Here is a 21,214-nt window from a genome sequence, read left to right on the forward strand (position 1 = left end):
GCCGAAAAACAGGAAAAACGGCAAAATATTTAGTGGTACTGAATTTTATTTCAATTCTTACGAGCACCACGAAAATTGGCGCGCTCAGCCGCGATCTAGTCGATGGATAGAAACGCGGAGCTTAGGACGGCCTCATCCACAGAAATGTAATCAACGTAGTGATTTTTTTCACACCAACAGCTGTAGGCATGAAAGAACTAAGCACACACAATCACGACCGGCGCGGCGAGTCCGACCGCGAACCGCACTCACGACCATGCGAGCTCCAACAACCAGCTCGAACTCCTCCCGTTCTCCGACAAATAACGATGATGATGAGTCTACGCCAACGCGATGGCAGAAGTGAATGCCAATCTCGAAGGCCTTGCTTTCGCAAGCAATTACGTCATACACGCCATGTTTGTGCAATACAAATCTCAAAGGCTATGCTTTTGTCAATAGTAAATGCCAATCTCGAAGGCCTTGCTTTTGCGAGCAGTTACGTCATAGACGCCATCTTTGCAATTTGAATCTCGAAGGCCATGCTTTTGTTTGCATCAATTGAAAGATTCTGTTGCTTGCGCCTCTCATGCGGCTAATATTACGGTCAAACGAGGCCAAGCTGCGTGAAAATGCACCATGGCCGCTCTCTTTGGTAGTCACTCGGTCGGCTCCGAGCGCACTTCGCGACGTATCATACGGGAACGGTCCGACAGTTACGACGTAACAGCGGGGTTCCCAATACATTGTATCCTATGGGAGCTATGCCGGGACCGGCGGAGAACGACGTAAGAGCCGGGCAAACGCAGCAGTGAGGAACGTAACAGCGGGGTTCTACTGTATATTACATGTTACAAAAGAAAAATTAAGGAAAGGATATGGCTTTTAAGGGCTCGTTATTCTTTGTTGGTCATAATATTAATGAGAACTAACAGACAATAACGCCAAGAAAAGTATAGGGATCGTTATTTGTAGTAATTAGGATATAAATGTGAAGAGAGTAGGATTGTGCGAATAGTAAATTTTAGGTGCAAAGCGAATTCGAAGCGAATAGTGATTCTGGTCGCATAATTTCGAATCAAATTCGAATAGTATATATCACACATTATAAAGAAAAATGAGCATATTTGTTATGACCCAACCAACCTGCACAACGTTTTTTTTTTTTTTTTTCAATTGTAACAAGGCATGTGCAAATGTCATTCTTTTTGGTTCAAAGGAAGTGGAAGCAACTTTGAATAGCAGCAGGATTTGGCTTTCCGTAGAATGCAAGTGATAACCTGTAAAGTACAGTCGACGTCTGATTTCCCGGACGCCCGAAATTCCGGACATGCCTGATTTCCCGGACTCATCTGTGGCACCGTCAAGTTCCCCGTAAAGTCAATGTATTAAAAAGTCCGAAATTCCGGACGCTTATAGCCTTCGCCATCTGATTTCCCGGACTTTTTACTGTTAACCGCCGACCCAAAGTCACCACCGACGCCGCCATTTTGGTTGTTTTCATTTTCATATCCTTGAGCCCACCATACTCGCATCGCAGGTGTGGCCAGCAGCACCGCCGCACCGCGCTGCGGCTGCCGTAACCTCGAAACCGCACGTGTCAATCCGTTGCCAGCCGTAGCTTAGCCAAGCCAAACCTCAATGTGTTCGTTCACGTGCGGCCGTGTCTGCGGTTGATCGTTTGCTGCTGCGCGCTACCTTCAGTGATCACGTTTTCCGACCTTCAGCATCCACCGAGTTCCTAGCTGTTTCGTGCTGCGCTTTTCGTCGAGCGGATTCGCCGTTTACAGCAATGGCACCGACTGCTCCTTCGTCTTCGTCCGCGCCTTCGAAGCGCACAAAGCCACCTCGTAGGTCACGATGATGACCTGCCATCCGCGGACGTTGCCTTCGACGATCTGCGCGCTGGCGGCGTGTTGATTCCAGCCGAGATAACCCTTGAGGGCTTCGCCGACGCTGACAAAGACCTCGAGCTATGCGCGGAGTTGACCGATGACGAAATCATTCATGAAGTTACGGAGGATTCCGATGACTCCGACACCGAGAACGAAGAGCCAGCTCCTACACAGCCAACGAGCTCGGAGTTGACGCGAGCACTGATGACACTGTCATTGGTGTACAGCGGCAACATGACGTGACTGAAATTGAGGCAGACATAATCGCGGGCAAGCGGACCGTGCAAAAGAAAATAAGCGACTTCTTTGCGCCCGACGTGGCCGGCTGACCTATGAGGTAGTGCCGGCCACGTCGTATTTTCTTTAAATAAACGGCTCTTTTCAGAGCCACCTAAACGATGCATTGGCTGAATTGCTATGGGAATCTTGTACTCCGGCTGTGACCCTCTCCGTCAGCGAAAAATACCTACCAAAAAGGTGCGTTTTCACATGCATTCGTTTTCCCGGACTGCCCGATTTTCCGGACGTTTTCGTGGTCCCTTGAGGGTCCGGGAAATCGGACGTTGACTGTATTTTACGTTTTAAAATTTACTACACTTGGATCATATAAGCTGGTACAACAAGTTTTTAAACTTAAAAAATTATGAATCGATGTGAGGGTAATACGTTCATTTAACCTTGAAGTGGGGCTTCGTGGCAGTGCAAATTTTCCCTAGAAAGGTGTATTCACGGTATAGCACCCCTCCACTGCAGTGAAACCACCTTTACAGGAGAATACAAACGGACAGTGCAGTTTTTTTTTGGTAAGGTGTATTCACGGTATAGCACCCCTGCAATGCAGTGAAACCACCCTTACAGGGAGGTTACAAGCGAATTAATATACACTTATTCGTTCCTTTCGAATACTTTGAAATTTTCAATAATTTAAATTCAAATCGAAGCGAATTCGAATACTGTATTATTCGTTCGAATATTCGAAGTGCTCAAAGATTCACACAAGCCTAGAAGAAAGTAAAGAGGATGAAAAGATAACTTGCCGCCGGCAGTGACCGAACCTGCGACCTTCGAATAACGCGTCCGATGCCCTACCGCTGAGCTACGGCGGCGGTCATCCTCCCGTCCACTTTATGGGGTATATAGGTGCATTTAAACCTACCGTATATTGCCGATTATAAGTCGACGTTTTTTTTTCATAAAATGACCTTCCAAAGTTCGGGGGTCGACCTATAATCAGAGTCGACCTATATGCGGAATTGTAAAGTCGATTTATCTGTGGGGTCTCGACGAAAGGTCGTCGTCGTCCTCGGATTTTCTGCTATTCGACGCATCGATAACATCAGCCGCAGAGGCAGCGGAGTCGCGGCAACAGCTATCTCCCAAAGCACGCGCGCCGCTTCCGGAGCCGGACATTTTTGCGATCTGCCATGACGATCGCGAAACTATAGCGAAACCACGCGAGGCGAAACTACGGAGCGCGTTTAAAAATCACCGCCGCGCGGCATTAATGCGAACTGCTTGGGAAACACGGTCTCGAAAGCAGCATTCAAACCTTTGATAGAGGGCGAACGATGCTCTATGAATAAAGAGGAATTTATCTTGCAATGCGCCCTGCAGTTTTGTTTTCATACAATGGAAACGATTCGTTGACAAGCCATCGGCGTTCCACAGAAAAGCTGGCAGCGCTGTGTGGGCTGGCAACAATAGGACATGTTTACTAGCGAAAAAGACGAGGAGAACACTTCGGGGGGAACTAAACCACATGACCAGTCACATGTGCCTACAAGCGTGTTCGTGTCTTTTTGCACTCACGCCTGTTCGCCATTTCTGCATTTCGCTGCGCTTGCGAGCAGTGGTGTGCGCGATTTGTGACGCTGCCAAACAGATGCCAAGATGCCACCGCTACAGCGGCAACAGTACAGCGCTGCTTTCAAGAGGCAAGCGATCCTCTACGCAGAGTTGGAAAGCAACGTTGAAGCAGGGCGCAAGTTTGATGTGTCGGAAAAGTGCGTGAGGGAATGGAGAAAACAAAGGACCAAGATCTTCGCGTGCGCTGCTACACGCTGTTCCTTTCGCGGACCGAAGTCTGGACAATACCCTGCCGTTGAGGAGGCGGTTCGAGATTGGGCTCACGACCAGAGAAGCAAGAGCCTGAGTGTTTGCTACGATGATATTGAAGCAAAAGCACGTACTGTCAATGATGCCTGGTATGGACTGCCAACCGACATGGTCCGTGCGGCATTTTCCACGTGCGGCATCTCAGTACCACCGTCACCCGTTCCGACGGCGAGCAGCAGCAGTGGCTCACACAATGGCAATGACCATGACTGCGTCCTTCTCTCAAGCGACGACGAGTCGTAAGCAATGTTTCACGGGCAAATAAATGTTTCTTTGCATCACTCCCTCTTCTGGAAAACTTATTGGTGAGCTATGGCCGCAGCATGAGGCTGTGTTCGGAGTCAACTTTTTTTTTTCCCATAGAAGGAGTTGCAACTTGGGGGGTCAACTTATAATCGGAGTCGACTTATAATCGGCAATATACGGTAGGAGTATTAAAATGAGCACTCGTGTAGTCGTCTTGTCTCCTTGTGTCCCGTCCATTTGCACTCAATCTATTACGGTAGGAGTATTAGCGCCAATCGCAGCCATGGCGGCAAGTGTGGAACACTCTTTTTATGCCTGTTGGCGTCACATCGCACGTGATCTTTTTATGAGCTGGCAGCTGACCAATAATCCCTCACATGCTACCTGAAGGCATCAAGTTAGTTCTCATTAAAGAAAAATTAGCATTTCTGCCATCACCGAACTAACTTGCACAATATTTTTAAGAACTGGAACTAGGTGTGTTCGAGTGTCACTTTTTTGGTTCAAAGTGGGAACAATTTCGAATAGTGGCAAGATTTGAATAGTAATAGGGTGCTAGTTATAAGCTTTAAAATACACTACATTTTAAAATTTGCTATACTTAGTGCATATAAGCCCACATAACACGCTTTCAAGCTTAAAAAAAATAATAATCGAGGTGCACACGATGTGTACATTAAACCTTCAAGTGTGGCTTCGCAGCAGTAAGGATTTCCCCTGGATAGATGGTTTCACGGCATAGCAGCCTCATGCTGTAGTCTCTTTTCAGGCAGGTCACATGCGGTGTACGTCTATTAGTTCTCGACTACTTTGAAATTCAAATACTAATTTAAACTCATGTTGAAGTGAATTCGAATACTGTAATGGTCATTTGAATATTCGAAGCGCTCGAATATTCGCCCACCCCTAGTTATTATCAGTTGCTTCGACTTCATCTCGAACCAAAAAAGTGATATTCACGCAAGCCTAGTTTCCAGTGAGTGAAACACCAGGTGAAAGGGTATAAGGTCGGCTTTGCGGTGTTCCAGAGAGGGGGGGAGGGGTAGGTTAAGATTTTAGAGAAATGTCTTGCCCCTCCCCAGCCTGACTGGCACTGAATTTGGTGTTGGGAGTAGACGGTATGCCATCAGGTTACAGTGCCCCTCCAAGTACGAGTCCCAGCGCATGCCCATGCATGCAACGCATGTCCGCAGAAGCCTCACCAACGAATCTGCAGCACGTTCTGACAGGGACACAAAAGAGAGAAACTACTTCTCTCTATTAGTAAATTACTCTTTTACAATACCAGAAGCACCACCCTTGCTGCAGGAAGACACTCGATAAGCCAGAAAGCGTGCAAAAAGAAAACGCAGGTGGCGGCAACGTCTCCGAGTATTCACGCCAACTCGCCGTAGCGACACATATTTTGACAGCATCTGCAATGACCTACATAATTCTTTATTGGTGAAAATAAATCACATTGTGTTCAACGGGAGCCAGAGGCAGCGCAGCAAGTTTCATCAAATTCTATTGACCTAATGTGGCCAAAATAGAAGAAACACTGAATTTCGTGGCATTGCACTCAAACTGAGGTGCCGAGATTATGGCATCAAATAAAAAAATTATACTTTGATTTTAGTTTTATTTTCTAATATTGAACTTATGATGGCAACATTAATGACAATATTGTTCTCAAAGACTAATTTATCAGTCTAAACCAGTTTAGTGTTTCATTTTAGTGTTACCACGATATGGCGAGGAAGCGTTTCGAGTAGGCTTGTGTAAATTGTAAATTTTAGGTTTGAAGCGAAATTGAAGTGAATAGTGATTTGGTCAAATAATTTCGAATCCAATTCAGATAGTATATATATCACATATTATAAAAAAATTAACATATTTGTCATGACCGAACTAACCTACACAATTTTTTTTTTAAATTCAAACAAGGCATGTGCAAATGTCATTCTTTTTGGTTCAAGGAAGTGGAAGCAACTTTGAATAGTAGCAGGATTTGACTTTTGGTGGAATGCCAGTGCTAACCTGTACAATATATGTTACGTTTTAAAATTTACTATACTTAGAGCATGTAAGCCAAAATAACAAGTTTTTAAACTTAAAAAATGAAGAATCTATGTGAGGGTAATATACCGTATTTACTCGAATCTAACGCGCACCTTTTTTTTGGTAAAACGAGTCCAAAAATCGCATGCTCGTTAGAATCGAGTAGCGAAAAAAAAACTCGGTTATCATATTACCATCGACATTTCAAAATGGCCACCTCCTACGTGCGGCGCGCCTCGGCTATTTCTGCCATTGTTTCAGTTAGTACGTGCGCTGAGGAGTTTGCCATCCCGTTCTGCGTTCACATCGACGGCATGGAAGTGCCGACTCCAAATACTCGACGAGTGCACCACGATGCCGCATTTAAAAGAAAAGTTATTACATGTGCAGAGACGGACGGAAATGGGGCCGCATCGCGGTCGTTCGGAGTTCCCGAAACGTGCATGCGAGACTGTCGCAAACAGAAGCAGAATATTTTTTACAGCAAAGCTTCATGAAAAGGTTTCAGTGGACCAAAGCAGGCCCGGTTTCCCGAAATCGAAGAGCGTTTACAGCGACAAGGAGTGGTCCGACAGCGACGAGGACTGATCCATTACGCGACTCGTATCGCCGCCGTAGTGGTGACAGCTTTAGCGGCAAGGCCCGCTGTTTGACTTTGTTTTATTTTTTGAAACTTTAGTTCTTTAAAACCCAAATACTTATTCTACGGAATGTGCGAAGGTTGATGCCTGCGGACTTTTTTTTTTTTTTCTCTCGCGAAACATGGGTGCGCGTTACAATCGATGTCTTAATCTTTTTTTTTTTTGGTCGCGGAAAACGGGTGCGCGTTACAATCGAGGGCGCGGTAGAATTGAGTAAATACGGTATTCATTTAATTTTAATATGGGGCTTCACGGCAGTGCGGATTTTTCCTGGAAAGGTGTACTCACAGTATAGCACCCCTCAACTGCAGTGAAACCACCTTTACAGGGGGATTACATGCGGACTAATATATACTACACCTATTCGTTCATTTCGAACACTTCGAAATTTCCAATAATTTAAATTCAAATAGAAGAGAATTCAAATACTATTATATTCATTTGAATATTCGAAGTGCTCGAATATTCGCACAAGCCTAGTTTCGAGGCCTTCTTTTTGAAAAGAAACGAGACTCACGCATTTCTTCCAAGTCGGCAATAATGTCCCGCAGCTGGTCTTGCGTGACAGAGATGCTCATCACTTCGCGACTGATGTCCTCGATGTTGTGTGCTTCGTCAAGTACCACGACAGCATTATTCAAATCGATGGACAACTAGCAGGGAAGAGCAGAAAAAAAACTCTAATTGCTTGACAACTCAATCATTAAACTGGCATTAATTTACGGCAAAGCCCGTCTTATAACAGTAAATAACCAATATTAGCCATCGATAACGAGATTAATGGGATTCTACCTCTCGTATCAAGTTACATCACGACCCCTTTACATTCCATATATCGATGTTTGACTCTGCGCATGCCCAAACACACTTGTAAGAGTCGGCATTAAAGGATTTGAATTGCTATTGCTGATACGTAATACAGGGTTTTCTCAATGAAAGAATAGCAACCACACAAAAGGAGGATAGGTTGTTTCTTACACATTTCCTAACGACTGGATCGATGAGGTAGTTATACGGGCAGAAGACAATGTCCGCACCCGGCATCAGGTCTAGACTCCAGTAGTAGGGGCACACCTGCCACGAGGGAAAGTAGAGTTTCAGCTCACAACAGTGCCTGTTGAGTAAGCTGCCACGATAGCGAAGTGTACAAAGTGATGAATATCTTTCTTTATACCACTCGCTTAATTCTAAAGCCCCTTAGCTGCTAAGCTGTCAGCACAGGCAGGAGACAACACAGAACAGAAGAGTCTTCTCTCCATTCATATCATTTAACATTATCAAACGTGGCGTGCATCATCCAGTTTTTTAAGAAATGTGTGAAATATGTCGCATTTTTTTTAAGGATCATGTCCTATCAATTTCTTGTTTCCAACAATGAGTCAATGATGCAAATGCACCCGATAAAAAGTATATCATCATCATCAGCTTGACTGCATCCACTGCAGAAAAGCCTCTCCCATGTTCCGCCAATCATACAAATGATAAAAAAAAAATAGCGACCAATTGCACTACTACAGTCAAACCTCGTTAATACGTACCCGCTTTAAACGTACTAACGGTTAAAACGTAGTTGCGACGAATCCCCGACCGAGTCCCATAGAGCCCAATGCATTCACTGACCGCTTAAGCCGTAGTGGTTCGCCCTATGCCTACCGGTTAGTGCGTACCCTGCGTACCGCGATAACTTTCTGTGCCATAAAATTTTACTGCGCCGCTCAACTTCCCGACGCCAGAATGTGCCGCCAAAGGTCTTCCGCCTTTTTGAGAAGTGCGCAGATCAGTCGATCCCCGATTCCGACTTCCGCGCGATTGCGGCGACGCCTTTGCGGGTAAGCATCGGGAAAGAACGAAGGCGAGGTGGCGGCCACCGACGAACGCGCCGACATGACTTATCGCCGACAACCTTATCACAATAAGTATCTTCAGCTATCTGCTCGGGCACGCGTGCGGCGCAGCGCTACTTTTTAAGCCTACTGCACGCTTTTATTAGGCGACAACCTGAACGCGCTGGGCCGCCGATCGCTGCCGCTTAGTTGTGCGCGGCCGTCTTCAAGGCTGAAGTTGAATTAATGGCACAAATGCTCGGGCAGGGTCGAAGAACTTCAGCCATGTACCAACTAGCCCGACAGCAAACGCTACTAAGCCGTCATCAGGCGCGCACCGCTTTGTAGAAGCGAAAGCAGATCGCTGTTGCGTAGTTAGCGTTGCGGGTCGCGGGCGCCGAGAAACCTCGCTGCATTGACGCTATCACACTAACGCACGTGTACGATACAGCAAGCGTAGCGCGGTTGTAACCATACTGCACGCTTTTTATTAGGCGACCACCCAACGCGCCTCCGTCCGCTGCCAGGACCGCTAGAGCATTGCGGAGTGCGCATCGCTTGCATGAAGCTCGTCATCGCTGCGTTAACCGAACAAGCTACTCGCCGCATCTGTGCACGATCTGGAGCGAAGTGGGTACGAACAACATTCCCACGATAAATGCGCGCGTGCGGCACAGCAAGCGGCCCGGTAGTGACGGCGTGAGCCGAGTAGGCGACGCGCTGCACGCAACTAGCCGGGAGACGATCGGCTCCACGCGGCCGTACCGCGTTTCACTGGAACTTTGTCAATTTTCGTTTAGTGGCAGATCGCGGTTAGACGCACACACATATACCGCGGAAATCATTCTGTCGCTATGTCGGTCACTGCGTTGACCGTGTATCCCGGACCATAGTTTCGAAATGCTCTTCGGCGTCGCCACTACGCGTTATCGGGCGGTCGTGCGAGTGTGCCAGGATCTTTTCTCCACTTTGGCAAAAAGAAAAAAAAGGCTTTGCGGTGGGTACTTTAGGCAATATTTGCTGTGGCACTCTATTTGCTGGCGGCGATGGCGTACGCTAGGAGATGCAAATTTGTACTTGGTGTTTAATGCGTACTACCGTTTAGTGCGTAGTTATGCCGCGTTCCCGGCAGGTACGTATTAACGAGGTTTCACTGTACTGCCTTTGTCAGTTACGAGCTTCCCATTTTATTTTTATTCCTGAAGCCTTCCTTAGACTAACGTTTGAAGAATCCCCATCCATGAGCAATCATGTCTATCAACAGGTCTCAATAAGCACAAGACGTGTAGAAAATTTCAAGTTGAAGGAAAGAGCATGGGTTCTTTGTAGCAAAACTGCAGGCCCCTTCCATTCGGTAACGGAACGATATTTCATTCGAGTACTTGTGAAAAGATCATCTAGTGACTAAGCAGGTTTATTTTCAACGTTCTAAATGTGCTGCATGACCTTTTTATAATAACAAACCAGCACTGACAGGCACAAATTTCCACTGAACTGCTTCTAATCATTCTAAAAATTGTTGATCGCAGTGCTGACGAGATGGAAGGAGGCTGGAAGGCTGGACAAACCATTATCCTTTTGCCAATCTTCACGAGGTCTTCCAAGTCATAGGGCTCCACCGCCGGAGTGGGAGGCGCCCTCTTCATGTTGATGTAGTAGCCACAGCCCTAGAACAAATGTGCACCGCATGCATTAGTTTCAATGTAGTGTTAGGGGAAACCAGTTCACACATTAGAAACAAATTCTTTCACACTCCTTTTTGTGCATGACATACTCTACCATTACAGGAAACGCCACATTAGTATGTAGTACGTACATATTTAACAGTGGACCATATTGTACATTACCAGCATCGATAATACAGGACATTCACGATGAAAAGCCGTAGAAATTTTGCCTTATGGTGTGGTGTTATGTCACTGCATTTGTGTAGTTGCCTCGTGCCTAAGTTTGGAAAGCCTTTCAGTTACGACATTGCTCAGCGTACAGCCAGCCACTGTTGCGCAAATGTAAATGGTAAATGCTTCCTTATGCAAATCTATACAACCGAAAGTAAGGAAAGAAGCAAATGCGGTGCATGGTCCTGTGTACTGGCTTGAACACCAATCAACTAGGCACTTTATTCTGAAAAGGATTCTTCCTAATAAAGTTGAAAAATGTAGGCTATCTGCAAGTTTAGCTATTTGGCTATTGGGAAATTTAGAACATAGTGTGTCATTCTCTTCTTTTGTCCCGCCTTAGCGTTGTCTTTTTCTTTGGAATGAATGCGCTCTTGAAATGAGCCGAAAATATTCATTTTCCGTCATTTTCCGTTATTTTCCGTAACAATATGAATAAGACACCGCATCGTTTTGTGCGATAAGTTCACGTACATATCCTTCTTTTTCCTTTTTTTCTATTCATTTCTTTCTGCGTAATGTCATGTCATCCAATGACAAAAGGAAAGAATGCTAAAGTTAAACAAGAAGAATCATCGTGCAATCAGGCTTCGGACACTTACCACACCACTTCCTTGGTTGTTAGCGCTTCACCAATGCAATTAATCTGCACAGCACATGTCTGCTAAAAAATTTATCTGTGCGAAACATTGTAAGCATTGTTTTTTCATCAGTTATACGTCATTATGTCTCTAAAGGGTTATGTTGCGGCAGCAAAGATTTCTTGACAGCAATGAGTTAAACCTAGCGCAACCTGGTCGTCAGTCTGACTTACGCACCCACTCGCCAGTTTCTTTGAAGACAAGCTTGCGGAAATGCAGACCCTGCACGCGAATGCGCACGTAAGAGTTATTATGTCAAGATGCGTGAACTTGAACTTCTTGGACTTTCATTTAAATAAAAAGAAAGTGCACTGAAAGGTATTTTCAGCACCATGACAAACGTTCGCAATCTGTAGCAAATGTTGTTAAACCATTGGGGACCAAAGAATACTTATCGCATGCAGCAGGAAACTTACAGCCTCTGCATAAAGCAGGAAAGGCCTGCAATAGTTATCAGCATAAAAGAAAAAATATCGAGTGCCATTGCATGGAAAGCAACTTTGCAACTTTTACATGATGGCTTCACTGGTGACTTGCCACTGTAGACTACCTTGTGTCACCTAAAGTCCTAAGTTTCAGAGGAACCAATGGGCTCCAACTATTGTTCCTAGGAACCAAATCAATCCAACGGGCAATGACACCGAGGAAAGCTTAGGAAAATAAGTGTACCTTTATAAATTCACCGCTTGGAAGTAACCATTCATTCATTAACTCTTTCTGGCACGGTGGTCACCAACGCTAACCACCTTTTCTTCATTTTCTTTTCTCTTGAAGCACACGAGCCCCTTGCACTATATTTTATACGGCACGTTTCTAAAGCTTTCAACATAGTGACAGAGATGATGCCACTTCGTTTAGGCTTCATTGTTATGGCTTATATCTGTTTTCATCCAGCTGCCGTCGTCTTCAAGGCGCGCTAAACGATGGACCCGAGATATTTTTACAAAAATGAAAGAATGTCCGGTTCTTATTAACCCCTTAAGTGCTTTATTTTTTTGAAAATTTCCCAACCAATAGTGCCTATTTTTTTTATTGCTGATTTCGAATCTGGTTGTACTAAAAAATAGCTAGTCGATGTTAAAAAAATATTTGTACCACATACTTAGTCAAATCAAAACACGGAATAACGCAAGGGGGCCTGTTGCAGCTCCTGCATCAAAAGCGAGTTTCCTTTCTCAATTTTTTCCTGTTTTCTCCTCGCTTCCGAGAGCAAACGAAGCACATTTGAAGAAACTGCTGAATATATTCCATAAGGTCATCTGGCAATGACAAGTTGAAAGTCTTGCCTGGAATGACCAAGAATGGAAAGCGAGGAGGCTTCACATGAGGATTGTCCGCATCAAGCAGGATCCACTGGCGAGCACTCGCGATGTTCGCTTCCGAGCTGTTTTCATCATCACCAGAGGAGATGCTCAATTCACCGCCTTCGCTGTCTTCACTTCCGGACACAAGATAAACATCTGTATCCGAATGATCATCACTCGAAGAAGATGACGAAAACGAAAAGCCTCCTTTCGTGTTGACGACCAAGTTATGCATAGGTGCCCGCCACCGCAAGCCATCTTTTCATACAAAAACCGCGCTCTTTCCGCAGGAGAAAAGTAAATTGCCAAGTAAATGCTGCCACCTGGTGGATTACACGCAATCTAAGCTGTAGAAGAGCGCCTCTTGCCCTGAACGCTAGAGGGGAGTACCTATTCCGCTAGGACGAGCTCTGCTCGTCCAAAGCAGTTTGGGGACAGTTTGGGCAGGACGAGCTCTGCTCGTCCAAAGCAGTTAAGGGGTTAAGTTGATAGCTTAGGACAACACGTTGTATAAGCAGCTAGTACCAAGGAATTCAAAATTTAAGAGCTGTACTCAGTCAGCACAGAGCACTGTGTCGTTGAAGTTGGTAGTCACCTAGAGTGACCACCGTGCATGAAGGGTCTTAGAAGGCTGGTAATATACTATTATTTTTTTATTGGTGCTTGGAGGAGAAGTTTTGCGAAATACTTTAATGAGCCTTCAAGATTGAGATAGATGTGTGGTAGATACAATGTCCCCGTGCTCCTGCAGGGAAAAAAGGACTGTTTTGCAGCCTTCCACCGAAACTGACTGATAGACCCTTACTGCATGGTCGTCACCTCAGGTGACCACCTCATATTTATTGAACTAAAGGTGCTAATTTTTTTTTGCTTGTGAGAAAATCATTTTCTCAAAAAGAATTCACTGTTTTTTGCATGAAACTCTGTTTCCTGCCAAAAATGCAGTTCTGTGCCTGAAAGAGTTAAACCACTGATGCGCACTTCATACTGAGATTCTAGAAGTTTTGGCGTGGGTTATACAGGGCGATTCTTCCAGAACTGACCTATTTCATTCGACTCTAGTTTTCTTACAAATTATCCTATTTTAATGCGGTTTATGACCAAAGATTCAGAGAGAGAGAGAGAATAAACGTTTATTTGGAGCAAGCGCACTGTGCGCCCAAGGTGGGCGGCCTCCTTATTCCAGGTAGTCGTGGGCCTTCGCCATCTCTCGTGCCCGTTGAACCAGGCTTCGCTGATTCTTCAGGTCTGGGTCCGATAACTTGGCCTCCCACTGCTCTTCGGTCAGTGTAGCGGTGCTAGGGTTTTTGTTTGCATCCCCATAGCATATGGCATAGAGTGTCCGGGACATCACAGTACTTGCAGATGTATGAGTGCTCAGTCGGTGAGATACGGTCAAGTAATATACCGTGAACGTAAGTGTTTGTTTGCAGCTTCCTGAGGGTTACTGCCTCTTCCCTAGTTAGGCTGGGGTGAGCTGGCGGATAAGTTCTTCGGCCTAGCCTGTAGTGCGAAAGGATGAAAATTTGTGTGCAACGCCGAAGAAAAGAAAGTATTACGGAAATTGTGAACTTCACTACAAACACATTGTGGAGTGTTGCAGCCAACATGCAGCGGCGTGTTCGGTTATGCGCACGCCAGGAGGCTCGTTATCTGCTGCACGGTAAGTCATTATAAACCTTTATAACCTTTACAAACATTTACTAGTCACGTTTGGTATGTCACATAACAATCAGAGTTTTTAGCAATGTTTTATAGGCGCAAGCTATCCGCCCTTGTATAGCATTTCTAGGTTTTCATTATTTCTTATTTATTCTTTTTTTCAGTGCTACACATAAAAAAAATGGGATGGGTCATTAAATTTTCATCCTTCCTGAATGTTTCGCCAAAAAACCGCATTAAAATCAGATACTTTGTAACAAAACTACACACCCATTGAAATAGGTCAGTTCTAAAAGAATCACCCTGTACATGTGAAACTACTGCACACGTTAACCACACGAAAAGAATGCAACCTCGCACAATTCAGGTAAATGAATGACAGTTAGGACAAGCACAAATGCTCGTTTACGACGACCCTCAATTTGCTGCTAAAAGCCATATAAACGGCGACGCCGACGGCAAAAACCAGCCGAGAGTGTCCATATACAGTAGGACCTCGTTGATATGTTTCCGGAAAAAATGCGGAAAATAAACGTATGATCCGGGAAAACGTACGATCCGAATCCAGTAAAAATTGAGGCTGACAAGCCCATATTGAGGTGCAAGGGCAAAAAACATTTATTTCTCAAAAAAACATGGAGGGACTCTTCGATTTTCGAACTCCTGACATCTCGCTGGCAGCCAGAGGTTAGCTAGCTAGTTCCGGTCCTGACCGAAAATAACGTCATGGTCACGTGTATTGAAATCCCGAGACAACCCGATTATTGCAAAATCGAACTCTGGGACAATAAATGTAAACGTAAAGAAACGCTACCGCCATGTCAGCAGACGAAAGTTTGCGCCGCATGAGCGTTGGTTCTTTCTGCATTGCCGCTTGGAAATATGAGGCTAGGTTTGCCGAAGAGCAGAAGGGATATTCTCGAGCATACGCATTTGGGATATGATCATGTACCTTCGCAAGATCACACGTGACTTGACCCAGCCGTGAAGAAAACTGCCACCCGCTAAAGGCTTAACAAGCTCAACTCTTCGCAGTGCACGTAACAACCGCAATGCAACACGATATGCGAAATCTCGCGAAAGTAGTAAGCGTCCCCGAAAGCGACAGCTGTTCGCGGCTATCACGTACTACGTCGCACACTCGCGCTGATCAGTTTGCGTTCTGTCTTAACTTGAGACAAGCGCTGGTATGTTCGCCACCACTCGTAATCGCACCATCTCGCATGGCGGGGGCTTGTAAAGATAACGTCCGGCGTTGCTATGGTTACGGGTCGCGGCGTGTTGTGCAGCGGTGGCGATGTGGCAGCGGCATGTGCGTTTCCGCGGCAAGCCGTTTGAAGATTTTGACAGCCAGCGTCGCCGCCTGCCTCCGGGTTGGTGTGTGGTTGACAGAGAGCGGCGATCGAGCAATTCGGAAGAGACGCGGAGGGGACAATTGTGCAAAGCAGAGAAAGCGCGGAGGGGGGAAAGACACTGTGGAAAAGCTTCCGTCGCCGCGTGGCGGCTGTCTGCCACTTCGCGCTTCGTAAGTACATGAGAGGGCCCTTTTTGCACACCTGAATGAGAGTTTCTGAGTACAAAATGTATCATACGACCGCAGTTTTCCGCGGTGCTGACCGTTGCTGCCGAACAATCGTATTTGTATTTTCCAGGAACGTATTAATCGGAACGTATCACACATAGCTGTATTGGGTTATTTTTAATTTTAGGGATTTCGAGCGTAGGAGCCGAGAAATCGTAAGCGGGAACGTATCAACGAGGTTCTACTGTAATTGCTATTGCAATAAATTGTGAATGCGCAAGAATTGTTACATAGCAGTAGGCCTTTGCTGAAAATCAGTGATATGATTTAGCAGATTAATGCCTTGGCTTTTTGTACATCTGCTTATTTAGCTTTTCAAGCTTCCCCAGGGCTTCCTGTAGGTCAGTGGTAGTCTTTGTCAAGAGAACATCACACTAAGCACCTTCAGGTGCTCAGCCATGCGGTTGATGCAGCGTCATGTGCACTGCACACTATTACAGTAGAACCCCGGTGATACGTTTTTGAAGGGACCGTAGGAAATAAACGTAAGAGACGGGAAACGTAAGAGCCGAAAAACAGGAAAAACGGCAAAATATTTAGTGGTACAGAATTTTATTTCAATTCTTACGAGCAGCACGAAAATTGGTGCGCTCAGCCGCGATCTAGTCGATGGATAGAAACGCGGAGCTTAGGACGGCCTTATCCACAGAAATGTAATCAACGTATGTGATTTTTTTAACACCAACAGCTGTAGGCATGAAAGAACTAAGCACACGCAATCACGACCGGCGCGGCGAGTCCGACCGCGAACCGCACGCACGACCATGCGAGCTCCAACCAGCTCGAACTCCTCCCGTTCTCCGACAAATAACGATGATGATGAGTCTACGGCAACGCGATGGCAGAAGTGAATGCCAATCTCGAAGGCCTTGCTTTCGCAAGCAATTACGTCATACACGCCATATTTGTACAATGCAAATCTCAGAGGCTATGCTTTTGTCAATAGTAAATGCTAATCTCGAAGGCCTTGCTTTCGCGAGCAGTTACGTCATAGACGCCATCTTTGCAATTTGAATCTCGAAGGCCATGCTTTTGTTTGCATCAATTGAAAGATTCTGTTGCTTGCGCCTCTCATGCGGCTAATATTACGGTCAAACGAGGCCAAGCTGCGTGAAAATGCGCCATGGCCGCTCTCTTTGGTAGTCACTCGGTCGGCTCCGGGCGCACTTCGCGACGTATCATACGGGAACGGTCCGACAGTTACGACGTAACAGCGGGGTTCCCAATACATTGTATCCTATGGGAGCTATGCCGGCACCGGCGGAAAACGACGTAACAGCCAGGAAAACGCAGCAGTGAGGAACGTAACAGCGGGGTTCTACTGTAATAGGCGACAACAAAAGCGTGCTGCACCGCAGTTCGGTGCCACCTCTTGCGGGACTGCCTTCAAGAGTGTGGCGTGGACGCCAAGAAACCTCACCGCACTGACTACCGTGTCAAACGTGCGCATATGGAACTGCAAGCATAGCACTGTTGTAAGCGTACAGCATGCTTTTATTAGGGGACGACACAAACGCACTTCGTGCCAGTCTGCTGCCGCCTTCTTGTACAAAACCGCTAGAGCATTGCAGAGACGTGTCGCATGCCAGAAGCTAGCTGTCCCCAAGTTGATGCGACAAGGTACTTGCCTCACCCGTGCACAGAATGAGGCTAATAATAATAATAATAATAATTGTTGAGGTTTAACGTCCCAAAACTATGACATTATTATGAGAAATGCCGTAGTGGAGGGCTCCAGAAATTTCGACCACTTGGGGTTCTTTAATGTGCACCTAAAACTAGGTACACGGGCCTCAAGCATTTTTCTCGCCTCCATCGAAAATACGGCCGCCGTGGCTGGGATTCGATCCCACGACCTTCGAGTCAGCAGTCAAGCACCATAACCACTAGACCACTGTGGTGGGTCACAGCAGGGGGCGTAACGGTGTGAACGCTCCCACGGCAAACGCATGTGTAGGTAACCACACGCAGCAGCGTCGACAGGAAAACCGCAGCGACCGGAGGAACACGCTATGCATGCCACTTGATAGCTTTTGCTAAGTGACAGTAGTGCCAGTAGCGCCTAGCGAATAGAAGCAGCACACTCAGGGCACAGCAGCACATTTTTGGGGGATCACGCATATTTACGACCCAGAGGAGATTATGGCAGCACCACAGGAGCCTTCATTAGAAAGGTGCATAAAACACGCTTGGGCGCGTCTACACGTTCTGCGAACGTCTCATTTTCATGGTATCCCTAGTGCTGCTAGGCGCTGCTTGGAAAATCATGCCAACTCAGCCTTTTTACCCCACTAAAGCTAATGTGGACATAAAAATTCTTGCTTTTGAGGCTGTTTTGCAACAGTTCGGTGCAGGAAAATAGAATAATATAAAACAAGCGCAATATGCGCAGCTGTCTCACCCCTGCAGAATGGGCCATGTCGTCTAGTAGCTCTTTGCACTTCTCATTCTTTGCTGTCGACTTCGACACAACTGGATGGATGCAGGTTCTCTCGCGACTTGACAAGATGCACATCCTGGAGAGATGAAGACAGACAGGTGGGACAAGCATTATATTACTATGCCCAGGGCCATAACTAAGGGTGGCGGGGGGTAGGGGGTTCTGACACCCCCCGAAATTTTTTCATTTTTTAACTTTTCGGTAGAGCTGTGCGAATAGCAAAATTTTGGGTGCGAAGCGAATTCGAATATTGAAGTGTGAGTGCAAATCGAATCGAATATTTCTAGAATATTTTTCGAATACTTCGAAACGAAATTGCAGAAAGAAAAGTTAGAGAGGATTCCTAAGCATATTCTTATGAGATAGCAACATGAAAGTGTTTCTTTTCACCAGGTTGATGAAGCACTGGCGGGGTGGTGTTTCATAGTTGTCTTATCAAGAATAAGGCAATGTAGAGGCCGAATTCTATTTATGTACATGATTTGGTGCAACCAAAGTGTTGCTGACAACACTTTACACGTGATAGGCAAAGATGCCATTTCCTCAGCCTCTCCTCCTCTTACAACTTCTGTGGAAGCCCAACTGATATGGCGGACAAGGGTGTGCTCCCTTCAAGTCCAGAGTTCTAAATCTGCCTCGTAGACGTCGATATATAAGAACATCTGAAATTTTGGATGCTAAAAAGCTTTGGCGTCCAATTTTTCGGACTTCCTGCTCAAATTTCAGGCCCAAAACAGCATTAATTGAGCCCCCAACTTTGCCACATCTTTCATCTCCGTGTTGGAACCAGCTTTTTCTTGAGTTAATACATTTGCGACCGTAACAGAGCTTGAAAGGCAGCTTTGCCGCAATACCGGGGTGTGATGAGGTGAAGCATATTGAAAATCTAGGGACCACTTTCAATCGGACATTGACTGTGTCTTGGCAAAATTCGACTGTAATGGAGCTTGAAAAGCAGCTCTGCCGCAATACGAGAGTGTAATGAGGTGAAGCATACTGAAAATCTGAAGGGGTCACTTTCAGTCGGACGTTGACTGTATTTGTTTTGAAGAAGTTCGAATAGTTCAAATAGTAAAATTCCAGTGCGAATCGAATCGAATACCAAACACTATTCGAAAAATATTCGAAATTTCGAATATTCGCACACCCCTAATTGCAACATTAAGGAATGAGCACAGCAGACATCTCACCTGACATGGCGATAGTCCGTTTTCTTCAGCTCTCTCACTACCTGCGCTATCTGCTTGTGTGTTCTTGTGCCATAGAAGATAGTGGGTACCCTTGAATAAAAAAGAAATATCACAAATGTACAGTAAACGCTTTGAAAACAAAAAATATCGCACTTTCGCCACAACAGTGAAGCGATGAATGTGATAGCAACCAGATGGAATGTTATACGGAGTAAGGCTAGCAGTTAACTCCTTTAGCATCTGACCTGGCATAACTCAACGAAATGCTGGTGTAAAGAAAGGCACCGAAACAACCTTCGTGCTGTCTATTGCTTCAACGCAAACACAGCAGAGCACAGCACGTACAGAGGTGCGAGCCGTCCGATGATGCCTGTCAAGATAGAGTGCGCAAGACTGCACCCGGCCGGTCAGTTCCCAGTTCCTGCTGGAGCCACGCAGCCCCATCTCCAGAACTCCAGATGGTTCTTTTATGTGATGGAAGACGGCTGGTGCGTTTGCTCTCCGCATGAGCCGCAATCATCAGCTGCTCTCACACGCTTTCACTCGCACATAAAACATGTCACATGCAAGCCGATGTTATTGCAACTTGTGCTTTATATGAAACCTCAAGCTGACGGTGATGGCAAAAATGAGCCTGGAGTATCAAAGCAATAAAAAAAGGTGCTTAGAAGGGCATTGACATTCAACTTTATTCACTTATTTAATTTCTCGTGCCTCTTTGCATTAAACAAACTTAGCCCTTTATTAGTGCAGAAGAGCAAGATATAATGGCAAGCAACAGGGCACTTTTAATGATTTAAATATAGTGTCACGCTTGTTTCTATGAATGAGTTCCAGTACAAATGTACTGGATGCATCATGACGTTAGAACATTATTCGCATAAGTGCAGTGAACTTGAGGAAGACCGTCAATGTTTCTTTGAAGCACATCAACATTTAGGCTTGCCACACGACAGTGTAAATGATATCATGTTTCCTAGTGGTTACTGGACATTCAGGGAGGAGGTGTCACGGCTACTTTTGAAGTTTTTAAACGTTACAGACCTCGTATGCAACTGGTGATCAGTGACACTTATGTTGGGGTGTGGTGTGGTGATATGGGGCTCCGGCCCAACACTGCATGCGGGATAGCTTATAGGCCACCGGCATGTGCATTGATGCATCGCGCTGCATGCGACTTCTTGGCAGCCTGCTCGTGCTTCGCTTTAAGAAAGACATTAGTTCAATATTACTTCAAAAGACATTAGCTCAACTGTCAGAATTTCTTTATCGTTTTTCAAGAAACCTGCACAGCTGAGGTCGTTTTCTTCGTTTGGCATTCAATGAGCCAATGCAGATTAAATTTGTAGAGTTGAAAAGCAAGCGATAAAACTTAAGAGCTAACAGAAGCAGCTTTTTTTGTTTAGACTACAAGTGCTCTCGTAAAAAAAACTGCAATAAATTTAAAAGTTCTTATTTAGGGCTCGCATATTCAAAAACAAAAAACAAAAGCGATATACCATTTCTGTAAACTGAAACTGTTGGGACGACTAAGGCACAAAAAAAATTAATTGACCACTCACAGCACAGAGCTTGATCTAGAATAATAGCCGAGGTGGTTAAATTTCTCCACATTTCATTGTTTCTGTTCTGTATAGCACTAGGGAGTTTAAGAAAACTGTCTAAGCCTCCGAGAGAACATAGCTACAGTCGAACCCACATATAACGATCTATCGGTTATAACGACCATATTTGTGTGCACTTACGATCTTCCTATGC

The 21,214-nt window shown here is 45.5% G+C and overlaps 1 protein-coding gene across 2 annotated transcripts in view; it reads right to left on the minus strand.

Annotated features, from left to right (window-relative positions):
* Positions 1-21,214, minus strand: part of LOC119390272 (Fanconi anemia group J protein homolog) — a 62,345-nt gene that overhangs the window by 26,059 nt on the left and 15,072 nt on the right. For both annotated transcript variants that reach the window (XM_049414709.1, XM_037657849.2), the window contains exons 6-10: positions 19,457-19,546; positions 18,228-18,342; positions 10,308-10,406; positions 7,895-7,990; positions 7,434-7,569 (exon numbers count right to left, since the gene is read on the minus strand). In XM_049414709.1, coding sequence (XP_049270666.1) covers positions 7,434-7,569; positions 7,895-7,990; positions 10,308-10,406; positions 18,228-18,342; positions 19,457-19,546 — 536 coding nt within the window. The remainder of the gene's footprint in view (positions 1-7,433; positions 7,570-7,894; positions 7,991-10,307; positions 10,407-18,227; positions 18,343-19,456; positions 19,547-21,214) is intronic.

Source organism: Rhipicephalus sanguineus, chromosome 4 (genome assembly GCF_013339695.2).
Source record: "Rhipicephalus sanguineus isolate Rsan-2018 chromosome 4, BIME_Rsan_1.4, whole genome shotgun sequence".
NCBI classification, from domain to species: Eukaryota; Metazoa; Arthropoda; class Arachnida; order Ixodida; family Ixodidae; genus Rhipicephalus; species Rhipicephalus sanguineus.